The sequence below is a fragment of the Azolla caroliniana genome, unplaced genomic scaffold (assembly GCF_043228905.1).
Source record: "Azolla caroliniana isolate FFs.n. ecotype wild unplaced genomic scaffold, voAzoCaro1.0.p SCAF_2, whole genome shotgun sequence".
NCBI lineage: Eukaryota > Viridiplantae > Streptophyta > Polypodiopsida > Salviniales > Salviniaceae > Azolla > Azolla caroliniana.
Window position 1 is genome coordinate 671,337 of NW_028230437.1, and position 22,701 is coordinate 694,037.

The following is a 22,701-nucleotide window of genomic DNA, read 5'->3' on the forward strand; positions in this document are numbered from 1 at the left end:
TAATCCTCTCTCATAACCCAGTTGAGGTAATTGGATCATATGTATATCTGGAAGTCACTTTTAATGCTCATTCAGGTAAATTCTCGATGACCTAGGCAGCCAAAGATAGGCTAACGAGAGGGTATGCATCCCTCTCACTCTTAGAGAGACAATGCCACTATGCATACTTTCAACAACCACGGATTAAGGGATGGCTCTTTGACTCATTAGTGACCCATTCTCTCATGAATGCATCAGTAGTATGGGCTCCAAGTCAACCATCTTTCATGTTGATGCAATTAGAGAGACCTTTGTTGATGATGTTATCGCGTCAACTTTGAAGCAAATCGACAGTACCACATGACATTATTAGAGCATAGATCAGTTTGCCCCCGATGTTAGTAGAAGCACTTTTCCAAGTGGTAGTTTTTATTCATCGGATATATAACCAACCACAAGATAGGATATCCCATCAAGCATTTGAGGCATCTTGATCCCTACATGCGTCTAGAAACACTAGCTCTTGGTATAGCAGTGTGGTGAGTTGGTTACGTGCAAACGGCATAGATAACCTACCCCCCCTTAAGTACAACCATGGGACTGACCAAACTCTAATATCTCATGAAGACTGCAATAAAGTGATACGTCAAGAAATATGGCAAATTTACACTCGATATAAATGGATCACCCCACGAGAGCCACTCGCATCTAGAATGTTGTACTATAAGGAACACTTCTTGCACTTCTCTCAGTTAGGTTTTATTACACAACCAAAATATCTAGATACATTCTTATCAAATGCACTAAGGGTGCCTATTGGACAACTTAGGATATCCTCTCACCAACTTGAGATTGAGAATGGTCATGCTAATAGAGTTCCTAGAGAGGAAAGGCTATGTAGGTTATGTCACATAGAGATAGAGGATGAGTATCATTTTACATGCAAGTGTCCAACTTATACGAAGATAAGGGTGAAATACCAAGACATACTAGGTCCCTCTCCCACTCTCTCCAAACTATTAGATACCCAAGATATAAAGAGACTAGGTAGGTATATCTTAGAGCTAAAACAACATAGGGAGAATAAATTACAAAGTGTTAACCATAACCCTTTTAGTATTCACCCAACATGTAACTAATGTAATTTTTTAGGAACGAGGGGAGACGATGAATGTGGACACACCTACACCACTCGACATCTCTCTTGATGAAGTAGAAATGCAAAGGATGTTGGGCTTCAAAGTTCCTCGACGTGGAGTAGAAATGATTAAAAAGATAAGGGAACGTGAGCTACGCCGCCTAAAAGCTATGGTTGGGGTACCTTTTACATTCGAACTACGGGCCACATCCACATCGAAACGCATTGTCCTCCCGCTTCATTTCGAGAGACTTGGATGGAAATGAAACTTGGCCTACTATAAAGCCATTTCCTTATGGAACGTTTTTTTACTAGAATTGTTTTGCTTAAGCTCTATTTTAGTTTATTTTTACTTTTGCTGAATGGGTAAATACCCCCTCTTTTTTTCTTTTGTAAACCAATTGTCTCATGGAATATATCTTTCTTTCTTTCTTTATCTATTTGTGAGTGTCACTATGCGTTTGCCACCAGTGTTAACCGTATACCTTACTACAGGTGCACAATGAGCGTTAGAGTTTAGGTTTCCATGGCTCTAATGCGGAAGGATTTTCGGTTTCCAGGATTTAGGGTTTTCGGATTTTGTGGGTTTAAAGCTTTTCAGGTGTCAGGGCTAATGCTGTTAGGGTTTAGGGATTAAAGTTTATGGTGTGGCTTAAACCAAGGTTTAAGCTATGGACGAGGAAGGTGGGTCTCTAAACTTAACACCACACCAGAGATCGCGTATAGCTCTGCAGAAGAGTTTAGCTCTTCGTAGACGTAGTGAGTTTGAAGCACATCAATGCAGTTCTACCTCCGAAAGAATCATCCGAACTCAACTCTTCTCACCAAAAGAAGAAACACTGACTCAGCCCAAAGTCAATGGAAGCTTCAATTCCAGATTAACAACAAAACTTCCTGCGAGGTATGTAGATGCAGTAAACCATCAACAACTTTCATTTCCAACTGTATCATCATATGAGAGAGGCGTTGCTGAGTTTTCTGAACTTGACAACCTAAAACTATGCACAGTGGGATCCACAGAAAACTTGACAATCAGAACATGTCATGAATCCATAGAGAACTCGACAGTTGGAAGTAATGAAACGGTTTTAAGTCACGCAAATGCAAAAAATATAAAGTTCAGTACTGAACAAGTGGTTTTAGGTCATGGATTCACAGAAAACTTTACATTGAGAGCTAAAGAAGAGGATTTTGAGCACGAATGCATGGGAAGTGTAAGAGATGAAACAAAATCCACTGAAAGCATAGTAGAAAGCACTCCATATCATTCCCAAATTGGTTTATTTGGAGGTTTAAAGCAATGTAAAAGTAATGGCACCATCAATGGAACCTCCAATACTGTAAATACAATCAGTTTCAGAGATACACTACAATATAGACGTACTGACATCATGGATACAGATACAATACATGGAACCAATTTCGGGAGTATACCAGAATGTAGAATTGATTCTTTCCATTCTGATACCATGTGTACCCGGACCGTTGATGCAGTCAGGTTCAGAAGTATTCCACAATGTAGAACTGCCGATACTGTGGATGCAAAAACAGTCTGTGAAATTGGGTTCGGTGGTTTGCGTAGTCCACAACAATGTGGTAATGATACCATTCATGATACCCAAGCTAAAGAGCGATATTCACCCTCTACAATCTTATCAGGGCATACAGGCAAAATCAAACTATCCAAACAGCAGCTTGAGGTCTTAAAAGCTGTTGCAACACGAAAATCTGTCTTTATAACTGGATCTGCTGGCACTGGAAAAAGCTTTATATTGGGATGTATTATAAGGATTCTTAAGAAGAGGTTTGGTCCGGAGACTGTGTACGTTACGGCATCGACAGGACTTGCTGCTTGTGCTTTGGGTGGTATCACATTGCATTCTTTTGCTGGTATTGGTCTCGGAAATGATGATGCTGAGACCATGGTGGCCAAAGTAATGGGAAAACAAGAGGCTAGAGAGAGATGGCGTCATGCCGAGGTCTTGATTATTGATGAAATTAGCATGATCGATGGGGATCTTTTCGATAAGCTCAATTATGTGGCCAAGATAATAAGGAAGAAGGTTGGGAATCATTACCGGAGTTGCTTTGGTGGTATACAACTCATAGTTACCGGAGACTTCTTTCAGCTTCCACCAGTTAAAGCAACTAATCGTATGAAGTATTTTGCCTTTGAAGCTGAGTGTTGGGATAAATGCTTTGATTTGCAAATTGAGCTCAAACATGCATTCAGACATTCAGAGGGAAGCTTTGTCGAGATGTTGAATGAGATTAGGAAAGGAAGTCCTACAGATCAAACTCTTCAAAACCTCATGAATTGTCAAAGAGTATTACCAGATGGGGGTTTAGGGATTGTGCCCACAAGGTTATACCCATTGAAGGCTGACGTCAAGGAAGAGAATATGAAGGAACTACGGGCACTTAACAAGGAAACATTGAAGTTCACAGCACTAGACATGGCCGAAAGCCCCGTATTTGAAGTGATGCTCAATACCATGAGAGCAGAGAACGAATTAGCGATTTGTGTTGGCGCACAAGTTATGCTTATAGTAAATTATGATACCAAGATTGGCCTTGTGAATGGTGCGAAAGGTATAGTTGTTGGCTTTGATTCTTTACCTCATAAAGAAGATGATGTTAAAGAGGAGATTGCTCGTAGGGTGAGCCCGACACTCAAATGGCCGGTTGTGAGGTTTTATTGTGATAGAACTGAAAGAACAATAGGCCCCGAAACGTTTACACTAGAATGTGGGGGCCGTGAGGTTGTGAAGAGAATTCAAGTACCCTTGATCCTTGCATGGGCTCTAAGTGTACATAAGTGTCAAGGCATGACATTAGATAGAGTCCAGACGGATTTGTCTAAGGCATTTGATTATGGTATGGTATATGTGGCTCTATCTCGTGTGAAGAAACTGGATGGGCTGCAATTGCTTGGATTTGATCACACAAAGATCAAGGTACACCCCAATGTGGTCTGCTATTATGCGAAGATGTCAAAATGTGGATTAGCCACAGAAAATGATCCCCTCTAGGTCATTACTAAATGATCGTCTTGTTTGCACGTGTGTACATAACCATTCGTAATATTATTGTGTCCTCATTTAAGAAACAATTCAGGTAATTATTTCCAAGAAATGATGCCATCACTCGGTAATGCTCCATGTATTTATCCAAAAGTTACTAAATATTGTATGCATGCAACAGCGTACCAGTGACAGGCTATGCCATAAAAAATGGTTCTCTAAGTGATTATCTTAATATCTCTAGGCAACAGTGGTAATGGAGTGTTAGTATACACAAGGAGAGTGTTGAAATCGACTCCTTGAATATGATTATTCCATGCATGTAGTTCTGTAAAAATTGGAGCATAAGCATGATTTATGCTGACATAAACCCTTACGGTTTCAGAAATATCTTAGTTCATAGTATGACTAGTCCATTTGTGATTAGGTAAAGAAGTGAGCTAATTAAGGAAATGCCGAAAAAAAAGTTCCAATCCTTTTTACTAACACATTGCCTTATAGCTTCAAAAAAAACCCATTTTAATTTGTTCACCTAGAGATTGAGCTTCTTGGACAAACATTATCATCACTTCCCTTGCATAACATTCAATATACGTCACATCCATGACAAAATGATGAAAAACACACTTTGGAATGAGCAAGAACATCATCACCCTTGTGCAATCCTATAACCTTCAAGGAAGCTTTCAAATGGTGTCAAAATATTCAGTGACATCACTTCCCTTGCATAACATTCAGTATACGTCACATCCATGACAAAATGATGAAAAACACACTTTGGAATGAGCAAGAACATCATCACCCTTGTGCAATCCTATAACCTTCAAAGAGGCTTTCAAATGGTGTCAAAATATTCAGTGACATCACTTCCCTTGCATAACATTCAGTATACGTCACATCCATGACAAAATGATGAAAAACACACTTTGGAATGAGCAAGAACATCATCACCCTTGTGCAATCCTATAACCTTCAAAGAGGCTTTCAAATGGTGTCAAAATATTCAGTGACATCACTTCCCTTGCATAACATTCAGTATACGTCACATCCATGACAAAATGATGAAAAACACACTTTGGAATGAGCAAGAACATCATCACCCTTGTGCAATCCTATAACCTTCAAAGAGGCTTTCAAATGGTGTCAAAATATTCAGTGACCTCACTTCAGCAAGTGGCTCAAGTGAAACCACAATAATTGATCAAATTCCAATTCTAGACCATGCATTGCGCTATCTGCTACTGATTTAAGAGCTGGAACAGTATTGTTTCACAGGAATATATTGTTTACTCGATCTGGATACCACTGGCACAAGCTGCAAGGATTAGCATACCACTATAAATAGCTTTGTTAAACAGCAACATTGAGGACTTTTCTAGACACTAATGAAGCAATGGTCACGGACCTCATGTCATTTCAACAATCATCAATGCTAAATCACATACCTTTCTTAGTTATACATTTTGCTTGTACTCTAAAGAAGAATTACAATCTTAGGTACAGAAGCTATCATCAAGCAATTTAGCTTTGGAATAACCGCATTAATTACCTTAATAAGAAAATAATTCTTCTCAAGGATCATGTGTAACATAAAAAAGTAAATTAGGAATGAGTCAGATATGTTTCCGTTTTATCATCAGCACCCAAAACTATCAATGAAAATGATCAACCTCTTCATATCCTTTTATCAAGCCCTATTTTACAAGGTGCCTCTTTTTCACAAGCACAATCTACATTCATTACACACCCTTTATTTGTATTGCATTATAACTACAGTAGGAAACCTTTAAGTGTCAAGTTGATGGGAGATACAAATGGATTATATAACACATGGGTGCTCCCACCAATTTGACACTAAGGATGGAATTATAAGGGCGTCCTTTAAAGGCTGTGGATAGATCATGCCATGCATGTGCAAAGAACGAGAGAATTCAAGTGTAAAAAGAGACAACTTGTTAAATAGGCTTCTTAAAATATACATGCATGCAAGTAAACTCATGCGTCATTCACATAGCCACACTGGATCATTCATGCACAATGCATACAAATCACTGGATTATAAACGAACAAATTTGACTATGATAGAACAATAATGCAGGAACTCATATATCAATGGAACCAATGATTGGGATAAAATGATTAAATGTACATGAAGTTTGCATGCTATATGTATGTGTTGCAATGCTTGATAAAAATAAATTGTTTCAATTTCTTCTTGATGGGTTTTCCTTTTGACACTTCAATGTCAATCTATTAAACACAACAGAAACAACTCATTTTATGCAAATCTATAAAGCCATTAAATAGCAAATAGTTTCTCTTCAAATGAATACTGGCATTTTACATGGACTGATGTTAACCCTTAGACTTATGTACACCATTTTAACCATGAAGGTAAAAAAGAACTAAAATTCACACACTGCGGCCATTTGAGTGGCAACCATTAAAAGCTCCTGAATTCAATTGGCTTGCCTAGATTAAGGTCTTACTTTGACACATTTTCCAAAGCCAATGATGTGTGCCATATCAGCATCGATTTCACTCTGACCATGAAGAAGCAATATGTACACAATTGCTAGGATTTTCCCATCATCACGATTGTTTGTCAACCCTCTGATTTCTGGTTAAGAGGTAAGTTCCAATTCCTTTCAAAGAACGAAGAATTACAACCCTGAAATGTGTAAAAAAAGATTTAGGGGGATACTGGGGGAATAAACATAAAATTAGAATGCATATGTAATAATCAGAATTAGTACTCACATCAACATGTTGGCCAAGTAAAATACAGGAATTCGTCTTAACACTGCGTTTTCATGTGCACCTGCAGCAACCTCTGGATGAGAACCAGTTGCTACCAGTACAAACTGCAATATGCCAGATGCAAAATATAAGCCGAATGATATCATATTACCCATATATAACCCATCACAATATTTTAACATGTTTCATTATCTGAATTACGATTTATGTCAAATTTTATACCTCAAATGAGTTTCCCATATACTGTGTGCACTTATATGCACACATGTGTTTTTATGCATATTAAAACTGAAACTACTTCATCCTTTCTCAATGTGAGAAAAATTCTGAAACACGTTTTAGTGAAGTGTTTCTGTTGATAAAGCTTGCAAAATATGCAAACGAGGTTAAGGTTTCACCTAATGAAAGAAAACGAGATGCAATAAGCTTTACTGTCAACAAGAAAAGAATACTGCCATAATGCTGCTGATATGCATAAAACTTGCATCCATGAAGGTTCAGCCTCATAGCATTATCTGTGAGACTTGAGGTCAAGTTTGTCTCTAGAGTTTATAGTGACAATGCCTGCAGAATATGCAAATGAGGCAGTTTTGATCTAGTAAAAGAAAATGAGATGCAACAGGCTTTTCCTCTTGATGAGAAAAGAATATGATTGTCTGACTTGAGGGTAATTTGTCTCTAGAGCTACTCTCCATAAAGCCAAAATAATTGATTAAAATTATTGAGACATTTAAGGTGACATTTCAAAGCCATAAATGAACATGCAAACCAAAAGGGTCATTAAGCACCTATAGCTACAAGTTGCAATGCATGAAGATATTACCATTGGAAAGAGTATTGCCATAATTCCATAGCTAACAAATTGTGAAAAGAAAAAGGTTGCAAGAACACACGGACTCCCTGAAAAAACAAAATGACAGCCGAGTACAAACAAACAAGCATAAAGTTTAAACACATCTCCTCATTATATGCATGGAATGTATTGAGGTGAGAATGTACCAAATCCTGCAAAAAATGCCCAATTTGTCTCAAAGAACAAAAGTCGTCTTTCAAGACTCCATTGGGCAAAACCCCACCTATAACTGTTATGTTCTCATGTTTCAGTTAGCCTTCAATTTTAAGACATCATTTCTCTGAAATTCCAAGATATTCACTTCTTACTCAAAGCAGTAATAAGCATAAAGCCATGATAATAGAAGAAAATTCAGAAAGTTCCCAATGTAAGGTACAAGACTCACTGCAAAGACCTGGATATCAGGACAGCAACCAGAATAATTACTGTATTATGTATTAGTTGTGATTAATACCTCTTATTCAGCTACAAAACACTTACTGTTCATATATTTCATAGTGGTACTTATAACCCAGTTTATCAAAGTAATGCTGTTAATATTTGATTCTAACCAAACTGGCTATAGAAAAATGTATTAGAGTGATTCTCATTGAAATAATGCACCAGTGATAAACTAAAGCTCCATTCTTTGAACTTCCTGGTGTGAGAGTTAGTTTTTGGCATAGAATACTGCTGTATCTAAAACAAATCATACATTAATTGATCATTCAAAACAACAGTAATAAAAAAAGATTGCATACCTCAATAAAAAATATGCTCAGCATGATGACAGAATAGATTTGTTCACCAATGTTCAACAAAATACTGTACAGAAACCCCAGAAATTTGTGTGCATATGCTCATAGAAGTTGGTATAACTGACTAGAACAGTTCTACAATGTTCTGGACATCTGCCATGCAGCAGCAGCATTAAAGGCAGTGAACCAAATTTACCTTTCCATTCCGCCATTGCTTTGACTTCTTGGATGCTGAGGCCGAACCACCATTTTCTCTACAGATGTTTGTTTGCCTTTAAGGGTTATATGCTCCTCTGCTACTGCAAATGCTTGCTGAGCGATTTCATTATACCTGATAACTTCCATGACTATGCTTAGTGGAAATTTTCTCTTTGATGAAGTTTTTAATATATAGACAATTAACAGAAAAGGTCGAGTAAATAATGCTAACCAGATGCAATTAATCACAAAGCTTATTATGTACAAAGGATAAAGCCAAAATACCTACATTACACAAGGTTAAAAGTCTCTCTCTCTCTCTCTCTCTCTCTCTCTCTCTCTCTCTCTCTCTCTCTCTCTCTCTCTCTCTCTCTCTGGATCAACCTATGCTAGAGATCTTTCAAAGACAAAAGCTACAATATACCTAACTTGAGGATCTCACATGTGCCAAAAACCAGATTCCCTCCTTTCTTTTCTTTTCATGTTATTTACTTTTATATTTACTGTATAATATTTATTTTATTTTGATTTGTTCTCAAAGACGAGACAACACTTAAGATGTAATCTCTTATTTGGTCTTATAGGCCATTTTGGCCTCTTAAAAGACGTTAATCTCTCTCTCTCTCTCTCTCTCTCTCTCTCTCTCTCTCTCTCTCTCTCTTGACAAGAAAAAAGCTTTCCTATCTAAAAGAAGGGCACTCAAAGGTGCGAAAATATACTTAAATGACGACTTCACTCTGGCATGCCTAGCAAGTATAGCTATACAAATATTACTATATGCTGATGATATTGTGCTGATTTCTGACTCTCCAGAGGAACAACAAAGACATTTAAATGCCTTAAAATTATTTTGTAGGGACAAAGGTTTGTCAATAAACATGGATAAAACGAATGTGATGGTGTTTAACACCACTCAAGCATGGGTAACAAGATCAGAACCAGAATTCTTCTTGGGAGAGGAAAAGGTGGAATACACACACTCCTGTGTCCTACACATACCTAGGAGTAACATATACAAGGCCTAGGTTCTCCTTACAAGAGGCCGCTTGTGCTCAACATTCTCGTGGATATGCAGCCCTTGGTGCTCTCGATAGACAATGTGCACATTTGCAGTTCCAAGACTCACGAACTAAGTTGTGGTTATTTGATACACTCATCACACCAACTCTTCTCTATGGAGTAGAAACGTGGGGACCGAGTCTTAACAAGGCAAATCATTGGAATTAGAATTAGAATTAGAATTAGAATTTTTATCGTCTATAAAGAGGCCAATTTTGACCTATGGGACCAAAGTATACATGTGTTCTTGATATATGTCTCCTTCCTAAGAAGGGGTATTCATATGTTGAAGCACAAAGTCTCTATGTGTTAATAAAGCATACACATATGAGCTCAACCTTCTAGGTGGTGTCTTAAGTATGAATCTTAAGTTATCACTCCCTCTTAGTATGTCAACATATGTGAAACGAATTGCACTATATGTCGAGCATGTGAAAAGCAAGTGAAATTCATCCTCTACCATGCCTTCATTGCATACTTTACATGTCTTCAAATTCGTTACATTTTGATACCATGATGCAACTTCAATACCTAACTTGTGAGATCGAGTGCGAAGTAGTGTAAGGGCTCTATGAGCATTGCTACTCATATTGGAAAGATTTAGAGAGACCTTTAGTGTCAATGATTGGCCGCATGATAAGGAGCAAATCGTAGGTGCCCTATGATATAATCCGGGCAGAGATGGGAGGAGCACCTATGATAACTAAGGCATTGTTCCAATCAGTGACATACATATATCCAACGTCTTTGGGAGCTCCCTAAACGAAGGTACCCAAGGTTGGCACCTATGTCATCAAGCCAGCTGGCTGGAACTGGAGACATTCATTGTTGGTATGTTGAAATGCAACAATGGTTAGAGTCACATGGCATAAGTATAAATGCATTACCCCCATTCCAATATAGCTTGGACTGTTCCCATCTAAATATGACCAAAGTGGAAAAGAATAGAGTGATCCGAAGTGATATTATTAACTTTGAAAACAAGATAACATGGATCAGCCCCAAAATATCACTTGGTACGAAGATGGCCCACTACAAGACACGTTTTACACACATCAGAGCATGGATTCGCCATCATGCCACCTTATATGGACATACATCTATCCTATTAGGGCATTGTGATAGGGCAACTGCAAATTTGATCACATCAGTTAGAGATTGAGATAGGCTGATATACACGAATACCTCTAAAAGAAAGAATTTGCAAATTGTGTCATCAAGGAGTGGAATCCGAAGAACACTATGTTTGTCACTCTAGTGTCTTATATGAAATCAGAGGGAGAAACCATTGCCTCTTTAAACAAAGCTTTGGCCCGCTATGCAAGATAATGGAATATGAGGACCAACGGCACCTAGGACATTTCTTGCTAGAACTCAAGAGACATAGGGAAAAGTTGTTGAAGGACAATAATATAGCCACACAAGCTCTCATACACAAAGAACAATCACAACTTTCTTTAGCCGCCATCACACCTACTAATACTACAAGTCAATCAAGGGGTACCAAAATGGGCTCCCAACCGGGACATAACAAAGGGGTTACAATAGATTAGGCAATAGAAATTTGTCGTGCACGTAGGCCCCGGCGCCATGGACCACGACCTCACCAACCTTGTCATCGACAAATAAAGGCCATTATCTCCCGCCATTGCAGGTGCTTCCCTCGCTTCGGAGACCTTTCCATTCTGGATCGACCTATGCTAGAGATCTTTCAAAGACAAAAGTTAGACTATATCTAACTTGATAATCTCACATGTGCCGAAAACCAAATTCCATCGTCTATTTTTATCTTATTTACTTTTATATTTACTGAGTAATATTTATTTTATTTTGATTTGTTGTTCTCAAAGACAAGACAACACTTAAGATGTAATCTCTTGTTTGGTCTTATAGGCCATTTTGGCGTCTTAAACGACATTAATATATCTTTCTTTCTCTCTCTCTCAAGTGGACAACAATACAGCCACAGAAGCTCATCAACAAAGAATAATCACAACTTTCTTCGACCCCGTCACTCCTACTAATGCTACAAGTCAATCAAGGTCTATACATATGGGCTCCAAGGAGGAGATTGCATAGGAGATACAATAGATAGGGCAATAGCAATTTGTCCTGCAAGTAGGACCTGGCCTCATGGACCAAGATTTCGCCTCCTAGACCAAGGCATGGAGAGATAATTAGGGTTGTCACCCTCCAACACTTTAGGAGTGAAACAAAGAATGCATTATCTCTTGGAGAGAATATTACAAAATTCTTTGAAGATCACTTTGCTATGCAAGATGTTATTGTATATGCCGCACATAGGGTTGGCAAAAAGCAACTAGAGGGAAAATCATCTCGAACTATTGTTTGTACAATCCTTCATGAACGTAAAAGGGCTATGATTCTAGATAGTAGTACGGTGTACTTAAAAGGGAGAAGTTTTTTTGTAACGGAGGATAGAACTCCACAAGAGCAAGAACGTAGAAGGAAAGCATATGCATCTACGAAAGCAAATCAAAATGCATAGCAAGCAACGACCAATGGGACTATAAGTGCTTCAAGATTGAAACTAATGTTTTGGAATTGTAGAGGATATCCATGGAATAAGGGTTTAGGACTCAATGATGTAGCTCAAGGTATGGATATTATATTTTTGGCTGAAACATGGGAGCATGAGGCAAAATATATACCTAAAATAGACAGTTACCTCATAAAATTGATATGGTCACACTCCAAAGGGAATATTGGGTGTGCCAGAATAGCATATATCTACCATGAGAGCTTAGATAATTCTATCAAAGTATACAAATATGATGACTATAAAAGATACATATGGATAGAGGTTAATTTAGGGAAAGAGAAGCTCTATATAGTTGCATGTTACATTCCTCACAAAGACTCAAACTACTATAGTAGGTTTGGGTTAGATTGTGACGATCCTTTTACAGAATTATGCCATGATATACTTTCATTTGAGAATCTTGGTAAAGTTTTAATTATGGGAGACTTCAATGCCAAAGTTGGAAATTTCCAAAATGTGGAAACATTTGAAGAAAATGTAGTAGAACATTGTCTATTGCACGACTCAGAGGATTGTGTCATGTCAAATTAAGAACTTTTGATACATATGCTAAATTGCACAAACTTGATTATCCTAAATGGTATAAAGGCATTCCTATTGACAAATGTGCTCACATGTTTACCATCCTCGGGTGGAGGAAGTGTGGTTGATTACACATTAATGTTGGCATGTGATCTCTCATTGGTGAACGTGTTTAAAGTTGGTTCTCTATCTTCGGACTCAAACCACAAGCCATTGTACTTAGAGCTTGCAGTTCCACATTTCACCAATAGATGCTATGGAGTGAAAGACGAAAAGAGATGTATCATCCGACCTTGCTACAAAAAAGCTAAGATGTATGCAAAAGTGGAGAACCATTTGCTAAATTTTTCTCTAAGCAACGATGTTAAAGAAAATTGGCAACATTTGAAGGATATCAATACTTTAAGAGGCATATGGGTGCATGTGGGTGGGCATAAGATCTGTAGTTTTCCATATAATTCTTGGTTCGACAATGAATGTAAGATGTATCTCATATGGTTTAAGTCCATAAAAGGGAAAATGAAAAGACTATTGCATGGCACCTAAATAAGAAAGCACTGAGGAGAAAGAAAAGAAGGCATTTCCAAATGCAAGAGATGAAAAAGAAAAACTTGTTTAAGCTCAAACCAAAATTAGCATGGGAACAACTCAAGGATAAGAAAGAAGATGTGAAAGGTCACTTTACAAATGAAGAGATGTTAGACTATGTACAAAGGCTATGTAAGCATGAAGGTGTGGCTCCTATGGTTGAGAAAATTGAAACACCATACACTACATGTATCGATATTGATGATGTTAATAAGGGAATAAAGAAGATGGCGAGTGGGAAAGCAACAAATGCAACCTACGTCTCAAGTGAGCTTTTAAAATGGACAATGCCACATACTCATCATTGGATAATGACAATTATAGAGCAAGCTATAAAACAAGGATTTCCAAATGATTGGCTTATGAATTGGATTAAACCAATATTTTAAGCCGGAGATAAGAATCAAGTATCAAATTATCATACAATAACGGTGAGCTCAACTATTGCTAAATTATATAGCACTATTATAGAGCAAAAGATAAGCACATGGGCTGAAAGTACAAGCAAAAGAGCACTTGGGTAAGCAGGATTTAGACCAAAACACTCCAGTGTGGATCATTTGGTCACATTGAGAGTAATAATGGAAGAGAGTCAACTACAAGGAAAAACACATTATTGTTGTTTTGTTGATTTCAAGGAAGCTTTTGATACCATACCATGAAGTGAGCTTTGGAATAGAATGGTAGAGATTGACAGGCCATTAGAGTACCGAGTTGTTGCAAGCCTATATGAACAAGTTAAATGCCAACTAAAAATGGATGGTGGATTCTCAAAGCACTTTTTAAGTAACATGGGGGTCAAGCAAGGATGTCCACTATCACCCACACTCTTTGGCCTATGTATTGATAAATTAGAAGAAGTGGTGAATAAGGTTGCAAGAGAAGAAGGATTGAATGCCCCCAATCTAATGCAAAATGTTATCTTATTGCTTCTATATGCAGATGACGCGGTACTCTTCTCATATGATGTTGATAGTATGCAACATTTACTTGGGGTATTAGAAGAATTTTGCCATAGTAGTGAACTAACAGTGAATGTGGAGAAAACAAAAATGATGGTAGTGCAACCATCCAACCTTCTCATTACTCTATGCTCACATATAGAGGTGAACATATACAATTTGTTCGAAGCTTTAAATATCTTTGTATTGATGTACCCGCCACAAATAAATGGAGTGCATGCTTTGACTCTAGGCTCCAAGCTAGTTGGAAATCGTATTACCTTTTGGGGAACCAATGCAACCAAAGTGATACTTGTGGATGGGAAGTAAAACTAATGTTGTTCAATGCCATTGTAACTCAAGCATTGCTTTATGGAGTAGAAGTATGGAGTGGCACCATCTCTCTTAATGCATGGAATGAGATTGAGAAAATTCAAAAGATGTTTTTAAGGAGGCAATTAAGAGTTAAATGCACTACCTCTTACCAATTCTGCTCTTGGAAACAAGTGTTCGACCCATAGAAATATTGGCACTCCAAAGAGTATATAAATACATTACAAAAGTCAAGAATATGCCGAATCATCGATTACCACATCTTGCTTGGAATGTTAGATGTAAGCTACAAAAGAATCATAAGTGTAAGATTCTCTCATCCGGTTGGGTTGTTGACATAAGGAAATGGTTTAGAAGATGGGGTGTGGATGATCTTTTAGAGCTTTCGGGCGATGCTATGCATTATGTAATGATTGAGGAAAGGTTGGTGGAATCATTAAGGATGAAGTGGGAAGATAATAAGAGGAAAAAGCTAGAATACTACATCGCAAATGTCAACCCTAACTGTTGGTCTCGATATAAAGCAAGAATGCCTATTGATCATATCCAACCTTATCTCATTATCAATATGAGTAGTAATGCTCGTAGAGCCCTTACACTACTTCGCACTCGATCTCACAAGTTAGGTATTGAAGTTGCAACATGCTATCAAAATGTAACGAATTTGAAGACATGTAAAGTATGCAATGAAGCCATGGTAGAGGATGAAAGTTACTTGCTCTTCACATGGTCAACATATAGTGCAATTCGTTCAAGATATGCTAACATACTTAAGTGCCATACTTAAGACACCGCCTAGAAGGTTGAGCTCATATGTGTATGCTTTATTCACATAGAGACTTTGTGCTTCAATCTATGAATACCCCTTCTTAGGAAGGAGACACATAACAAGAACACATGTATACTTTGGTCCCAGAGGTCAAAACTGGCCTCTTTATGGACGATAAAAATTCTAATTCTAATTCTAGGAAACCTAGAGTAAGGATAACATGAATTCTTCAATGTTTGTTATGCTTTGCCTCTTAGGCCGATTTAAGTCTTCTCTCTTTCTCTCTATTTTTTCTTTACTTTAGTAAGATTTATTTTGGTTTTCTATTCTCAAAGAAGAGACAACACTTACAATCTAATCTCATGTTTGGACTTATAAGCCATTTTGGCCTCTTAAAAGACATTAATATTTCTTTCTTTCTTTCTCACCAAAGCTGGAGAAGGATATGATCACCTCGGTTGACATCCTCCTTGAGAAGATTAGCTAAAGGAAGTCAAGAAATCAATGAGCTGAGGCAACAAATGCTCAGATATTCTTAAATACAGATCCGGAAGCAATGAAATCATGTACATACCGATCTTCAAGCCCAAATTTTGGATAACAAACAACAAGGAAGGCCAAAAAGATCTAGAAATCTTGTGATATACTGAAAACCAATTGGAGCTACATTCGACATATTTATCACTAGATCCACACTCCACAGATAAGCTATATTCCACATGGAATTGCAGTGATATAATGGTTTTTGGAGACAAGGAAAACATCTTTTGAGATCCATGCCAGGGTATTCTAAGCATGCTATTGAAGAGTAAGTGTTGGTCATTAGAGATACCAATGCAAAGATTGAACACACGCAACCAGAAATCATAGACTTCTCAAAACTTCCATGCCACATATGGAAAGAAATCACTAGAGCTACATTCTGCAGATTTTTCGATAGATCCGCATTCCATAGAAAGATAACGAGCTACTTTTTAATCCATATATGGAAAGACTGTGGTATCATGCTTTGGGGTTAGACAAGAGAAAACCCTTTGGAGATCTATATCAGAGAATTACTACACATGCTAATGAAAAGTAACTGTTGATCTTTGGATACATGGACACAAGGATTGTACACATGCAGCCAGAAATCAGACTTCTCTCTAGAACTACATTTCACAAGAAAAAAAATCCACGTAGAATTGCTATGGTAGCATGCATTTGGCATAGAAAGGACAACTCCTTAGGAAATTTATACAGGGCATTCCTAAGCATGCTAGAGAAAAGTGTTGGTCTTTGGAGTTCTGAATACAAGGATTAGAAATCCCAGATTTCACATAAGAGCTTGCAGAGAAATAATTGCCAAACAGAAATGATGCTCATGTTACTACACTAAGGTTGCACAAGAACTAGCCATGATAAGTATGAAAGCTTCAGTGCACCTTGTTCTATTAGACATGCCAGTCATCAATTCAATTATTCCTTATATCCGATACAAAATCTGGATGCCTTAGATCAGATCATACATCTGCATATGTAAGGATAAAATCACAACATGCAGAAGGCCAAAAATTGATTCCCCAGGATCAGTCATATAAAATGGAAATGGCAAAAAAAGTACTTATGCTACTACATCAGAGGAATTGACACCATTCCTCTGATGCACTAGCATACCGAAAATGCATGGTCGATTTTCATATGATATTGGAATGCATGATCATGTTTTCAAAAATGCACGTGTAAACCTACAGAACACATTATATGCATGACGAGAAGTATTTAAAATGGGCACCTCATAATGTATGGTTTGATGAGTGAAGACAAACATTAAGGCAGTCCAATGCAAACTTAAGCCCCACGCAGACCACAAGATACATGGACGTTTCACATGTAGCAAGGAAATACAATATTCTCAAAAAGTAGAAACAAAGAGTGTGTAAACTTAAGAAAGAGACAAAAGAGACATAAGAGTGTGAACTTAAGAAAGAGGCAAAGGAAAGATACATCTTAAAAAAGACCCAAGGGGGCAAGGAGAGCTATGACAAAAGATCCATAACTGACATATTTTCTTTAATGCATCAGAAATGCTAAAATGAACTGGCCCAGTGGCTAAAGAATACATGCATGCATTATTAAATCAGGCAATAGAACAAGTTTTCCTCAAGATTGGCAAGATACCTGGACCAACACACTATACAAAGGAGAATTCAGCTCACCAACTATCCCATGATTATGGTCGGTTCTTGGATGTCTAAACTTCTACGCAGAGGTGCTGAACATCAACTCAGAGAATGAGCTGAAAACAGTGCAAGCAAGCGTAGATTACAACAAGGAGGCTTTCAACACAATCTCAAGGCCAACGTGTCGCTAGTGTGTATTATGAAGAGGAACCAACCCAATTAGTTCACACGTTTCAAATTTCTTAGAATTGACTTACCTTGTCCACACACTTGGGAAGTAACCCGACTAAAATAATGGAAGGCGTTACTTTGAAATGTCTTGCATATGACGATGGTAGGCATGGTTTTCCGGGATTCCTAAATGGTTATTCTAGCTTTTGAACTACCGATGACATTAGAATGCTCTTGCTCATATACTCAATCACAGCACCAAACTGATGAAAGATCCAAACTGTGAAATTAGATAACAAGCTTAGTTTTTCAGTTCAACTTTTCTTTTTCTTTTTGTTATACCATTTTAAAATTCCCCCTCGTCCAGCAGGGAAGAGTGTTTGGTAATAATCGATCAATGCCAACATTGACCCCCATTTCCTTGGTAATCCTCTTTTAGTCTCACAATAGACATATTGACTCCTAGCTAAAGGTGCATGGTTCAAATCCGGTCTTACAATGCAGTGTGATTTAAGGAATTTTTACTAAGAGGGAGTGATAACTTAAGTGCCATACTTAAGACACCACCTAGAAGGTTGAGCTCATATGTGTATGCTTTACTAACACATAGAGACTTTGTGCTTCAATGTATGAATATCCCATCTTAGGAAGGAGACATATATCAAGAACACATGTATACTCTGGTCCCATATGTCAAAATTGGCCTCTTTATGGACGATAACAATCCTAATTAATTAATTAATTAATTAATGGCATGAAATCTCATATGGCAAGTACCAAAGAGCATATCCTGAATATTTTTTATTACTGTTCCTCTTTTTTATACAGATGGAAACTCCACACCTTTAACAAGCTTTTGATTGAAAAATATATATTCCTCGTGAGGCTGAAAATAAACTCACATAGCAAATTAAGGTAATCCTACAAGCCTTGAGCAAGATATCCATTGAACAACCCTTGATTTTCATGGAATGTGAAGGATAGCACAACAAAATCACAATTATTGCATAAAAATACACCTCCTTGTCATAGAGAGCTACTTTTGTAACCCCATTGTAAGTACATTGGAGCTATGAAATGTACTATTCAATAAAGCCCGATATGAGACATGATCCTACAAGCCTCAAGAATACTATCTACTGAAGAACCCACACTTTTCAAGACTGTGTTGAGGAACATACTCTCAGTTGGCACATGATTATTTGTTTGTTTATTTTAAAGCAGTTGTGTCTCTTATAGGGTATACAATTACTCATTAAATTAGCATGGATCCAATATGTATAAGTTGTATTTGTGGAAACTCTACACCTCTAACAAGCTTTCAATTGAAAATTATATATTCCTGGTGATGCTAAGAATAAACTCACATAGCAAACACCAATAAGCATATTTTGAATCATTGCTATGAAGAGATCTCCAGATGTTCCCATGACTCCCTCTTTCACAGGAAATACCAATAGCCATTGTAGGATAGGAACCACTACTCTTCGAAAAAAAAGGATGCTGCAAAAGAAAATTACAAATAAATAGATAATAGAGTAGAGTTCATTGTAACAAAAGGAAGGGTCCTGAAAATGACAGCATTTATATGAAGAAAAAAAAAAGGCTCCATGAAGAAGCATGCAAGTTATTACCTTCCAAGAAAGACACCACCATTTAATATAAAGCATTGACCAGACTTAACAAAAATCTTGCGGGATCTGAAAAGAACAAGAAGATAGGATCAGCCTCCTAAGGCTTCAAATATAGAGCTGCGGTACCAATTTACTATTATTGGATCTATCCAAGTAAAAACTAGTTAAAAGAATTGCGGCTGAAGTGGTGTATAATGAAATTTGTTCAGAGCAAACAAAATGGAAGGGAGATGTGCATAGGTGCCTACCTCCGACAGAAAAAGTAAACACGGTGAAGGCAACAAGCATCTTTGAAGCCTAAGAACCAAAGTGAGGCAATCTCAATGCAAGCAAGTTTGAGCTTTTCCACTGCACTATCATCTCGGTGTCCATCATTGTCGTCGCTCTCTATTCGAGACATCATCTTCCTATTCTCGTTCCTGTCAGAAGACAAGCGTGTTTATAACAAATGATGTTCCTATGCTATTAGTGCTAACATTTTTAGGAACGATTTAGGAAAGTTGAAGAGAAATTCCGTTGGCCCTTAAAGGAATCTAATTCCACACCTTGTGAGCTCTCTAAATTGTATGAGTTGAAAATCTAATTTAAAACCCTCTTTAATGACAACTTTCAAAGAAATTAAAACATGTTCATGTTCGTATTTGATCTGCAAATAGCTCCTTATATACATGATACACTTTTTTATGTAAAGCGATATATTTTCTTTTTAAATACCTTCAACTGAACCCTTGCGAATACAGAACTTAACTTATTATTACACAAATATGTACCGAAAGGGCGTAATTTACCTTCACAAGCCGAAACTCTTGAGCCAAGAATGAGATGGAATTTTCTTGATCCTCTACTCCGAATCCACGGGAAAAACTCAAATTAAATCATCCTCGTCTTGAGCCTTTTGTTGACAGGAATATTTTATCCTTCCATTTCTCTGAAACACGTGTCGATAAAATCATGTCGTAATCTACACTATCATCATCAGAAATCAGAGGCAGAAATAACAACAGATAAATGACGCAAAAAACAAATCGTGATGCGTTTTTTCTATTACCATTGACACGGACACATGGGTCGCGATTCGAACGGAAAGAGATGCATGCGATGGTAAATAGGTTCGAACTCAGAGATTTGATGGACGAAGCACGGCCCGTTCTGCATTATGCATGTGACCCTCTCTTGTCTATGACTGCTTTGTCTCAACTATTAAAGTAAGAAATTGTATAGTTTGTGAATATTTTGTATCAAAAATAGAGGTTTGATCAATCATTACACTATGAAAACAATGTCTTTAAAGAGTGTTGTCCACCAATACATAGAAGAGCATGCAAACTTCTTATGGAAAATGGGCTTTGGACCAACTACATAAAATGGCCTTTGTCTGAATTTCTAGGTGTGTAGCGACCATCTATGACCAAGGTTAAGCACAACATGTGTCAATGATGGCGACCACAAGATGGATGCATATTCATTCATTACTACTATCGATGGGGAATAAAGACGTTGTTGAGGTGCTTGTTGAGGCAACTAACCTAAATTTCTAAACATGAGGTGAAAATGTTATCTGTTATAAAACATGAGATATTTCATTTGTTATGAAACAAAAGATTTTATTTTTATTTTTATTTTTAGAAAACATATCCTTCCATTGGTTTAAAAAACCATATCAGCTACAAAATACAAAATGATGGAAAGGAGATGATTATCCTTCCCCAACCCGTATTGTGTAAGACAATAGCTAGCCATGAATCCTTCTTTTGATAGACTTGATTGAACACTTCCTCAATAGTTGAAAAATACCATGAATTTGCATATGTTCAAACCAAATCAATCTTCCTCATCAAATTTGACAATTAGAATGCAAGTAAATTTTGAAAACTTGAAAATAATCCCACCCACTTATGACAATTAGAATGCATACTATCCATCAAGGGTAGTTGCAATTTCCTTAACTCATCAACTATCATCTTTCCTCCTCTTATTCCTCTATATCCTTGTTGCATAATATCAGTAGGATTGTGAACAAAGTGTTGCCACTTACTAAGAGATGAGGCAAAAGGTGAAACAAAAGATATTGCATACCATTTGGATGACAAAATGCACCATGTCCATTGGAATTTGACATCATATGAAGTAATCTCATGAAAATTAAGTAAATATAATAGAATTTAGAATAATCAATTACGATATTTAATTGAACTTGGCCATTTTCATAAAGTTGTACTAAGTATAAATTAGGACATCTCAAACTAGTGACATGGACTAAAGCAAGGATTGCCAAGCATTACACCATCGAATGGTCAAAGTTGAGTTATGTGAAGAAAGCCAAAAACCTCTTTCTAGTTAGATATAGTGGAGTGATTTTAGAAAAGCAATGTGTAAATATCATTATCGCTCTAACATTTACCCCCTCAAGGGTCACCAAGCAAAACTAAATGAATAACTTTTGGAAAAAGGCATTGTGGGCTAGTCCAAAGATGCGAAAGACCCCAAGTGAGCTAACTAACTATTTTGTGCAAATTGTGAATTTTTGTGACCAAGTGAGATGACCATATTAGGCAATAATTATGCATAACGTTTGAGTTTGTTGTCAACCAAACCTCATACTATGACACATCAATGAATGTGGAAATGCAACATAAGAAAATACAATTCCATTGATATGTATTGCGGTATTTGTCATTATTCACGTTGCAAACTAGAAAGAGCATGTGGCCAGGTCTTTCAAGGAGAAATGTCAAGAAGTCCCCTCGAGGTGATCACTTGAGAACGGAAACCATTGTTGGAAGAGTTTCCTCATAATTAACATCAATTCCTTATCTCCACGGAATAACACTATTAATAGCCACATCACTATCTTCTACGTAATGGAGTTTTGTGGAAGTTAGGATGCATTGTCGTGTAAATGTGCATGCACGTGCTACTCGAGTGGGATATGAACCAGGACGAAAATGATGTTGTGTGAGAAGAGTCAAGACTCTTCTCACCCTTGCATAGGTCTCCTTTTGTAAGCCCTTGTTTTATTTTTAGTGTTTGATAGATCAAGTCGGGGTTTTGTTGGGCCCGTGGTTCAAGAAACCAGGGATTGGAGCCAGGTGAATACTTCAGGAAGTGAACACTAAAGTAGATCATCACTTGCAAGCACCATACTTCTTCTCCATGTTTTATTGACACAATTCCCTTTGACATTTCAAATGCCTCACATGTGGTTCATCGAGATTACATGGTTTGAAATCAATTGACGAGGTCTATTGTCTATGATAATATTTCTACCATC

The 22,701-nt window shown here is 37.3% G+C and overlaps 2 protein-coding genes across 6 annotated transcripts; one reads left to right on the forward strand and one right to left on the reverse strand.

The window, feature by feature from the left end:
* Positions 1 to 1,625: 1,625 nt before the first annotated feature.
* LOC147866954 (uncharacterized) lies at positions 1,626 to 4,273 on the forward strand. The gene has a single exon (XM_087339731.1). It carries the CDS (start codon positions 1,789 to 1,791, stop codon positions 4,147 to 4,149), a length of 2,361 nt encoding a protein of 786 aa, XP_087195857.1. The 5' UTR covers positions 1,626 to 1,788; the 3' UTR covers positions 4,150 to 4,273.
* Positions 4,274 to 6,416: 2,143 nt separating this feature from the next.
* LOC147866955 (etoposide-induced protein) lies at positions 6,417 to 20,603 on the reverse strand. 5 transcript variants are annotated; one of them, XM_087339735.1, is made up of 13 exons: positions 20,479 to 20,603; positions 20,219 to 20,391; positions 19,679 to 19,849; positions 19,431 to 19,496; positions 19,164 to 19,299; positions 8,921 to 8,973; positions 8,687 to 8,821; positions 8,494 to 8,557; positions 8,062 to 8,147; positions 7,900 to 7,982; positions 7,724 to 7,800; positions 6,901 to 6,961; positions 6,417 to 6,811 (listed from the first exon to the last, which is right to left on the reverse strand). In XM_087339735.1, exons 3-12 carry the CDS (start codon positions 19,831 to 19,833, stop codon positions 6,938 to 6,940), a joined length of 879 nt encoding a protein of 292 aa, XP_087195861.1. In that variant the 5' UTR covers positions 19,834 to 19,849; positions 20,219 to 20,391; positions 20,479 to 20,603; the 3' UTR covers positions 6,417 to 6,811; positions 6,901 to 6,937. The 5 variants fall into 5 exon arrangements, with proteins under 5 accessions (XP_087195861.1, XP_087195858.1, XP_087195860.1 ...); XM_087339732.1 differs by having other exon boundaries at positions 6,901 to 7,004; XM_087339734.1 differs by having other exon boundaries at positions 6,901 to 7,004; positions 20,219 to 20,356; positions 20,479 to 20,602.
* Positions 20,604 to 22,701: the final 2,098 nt, after the last annotated feature.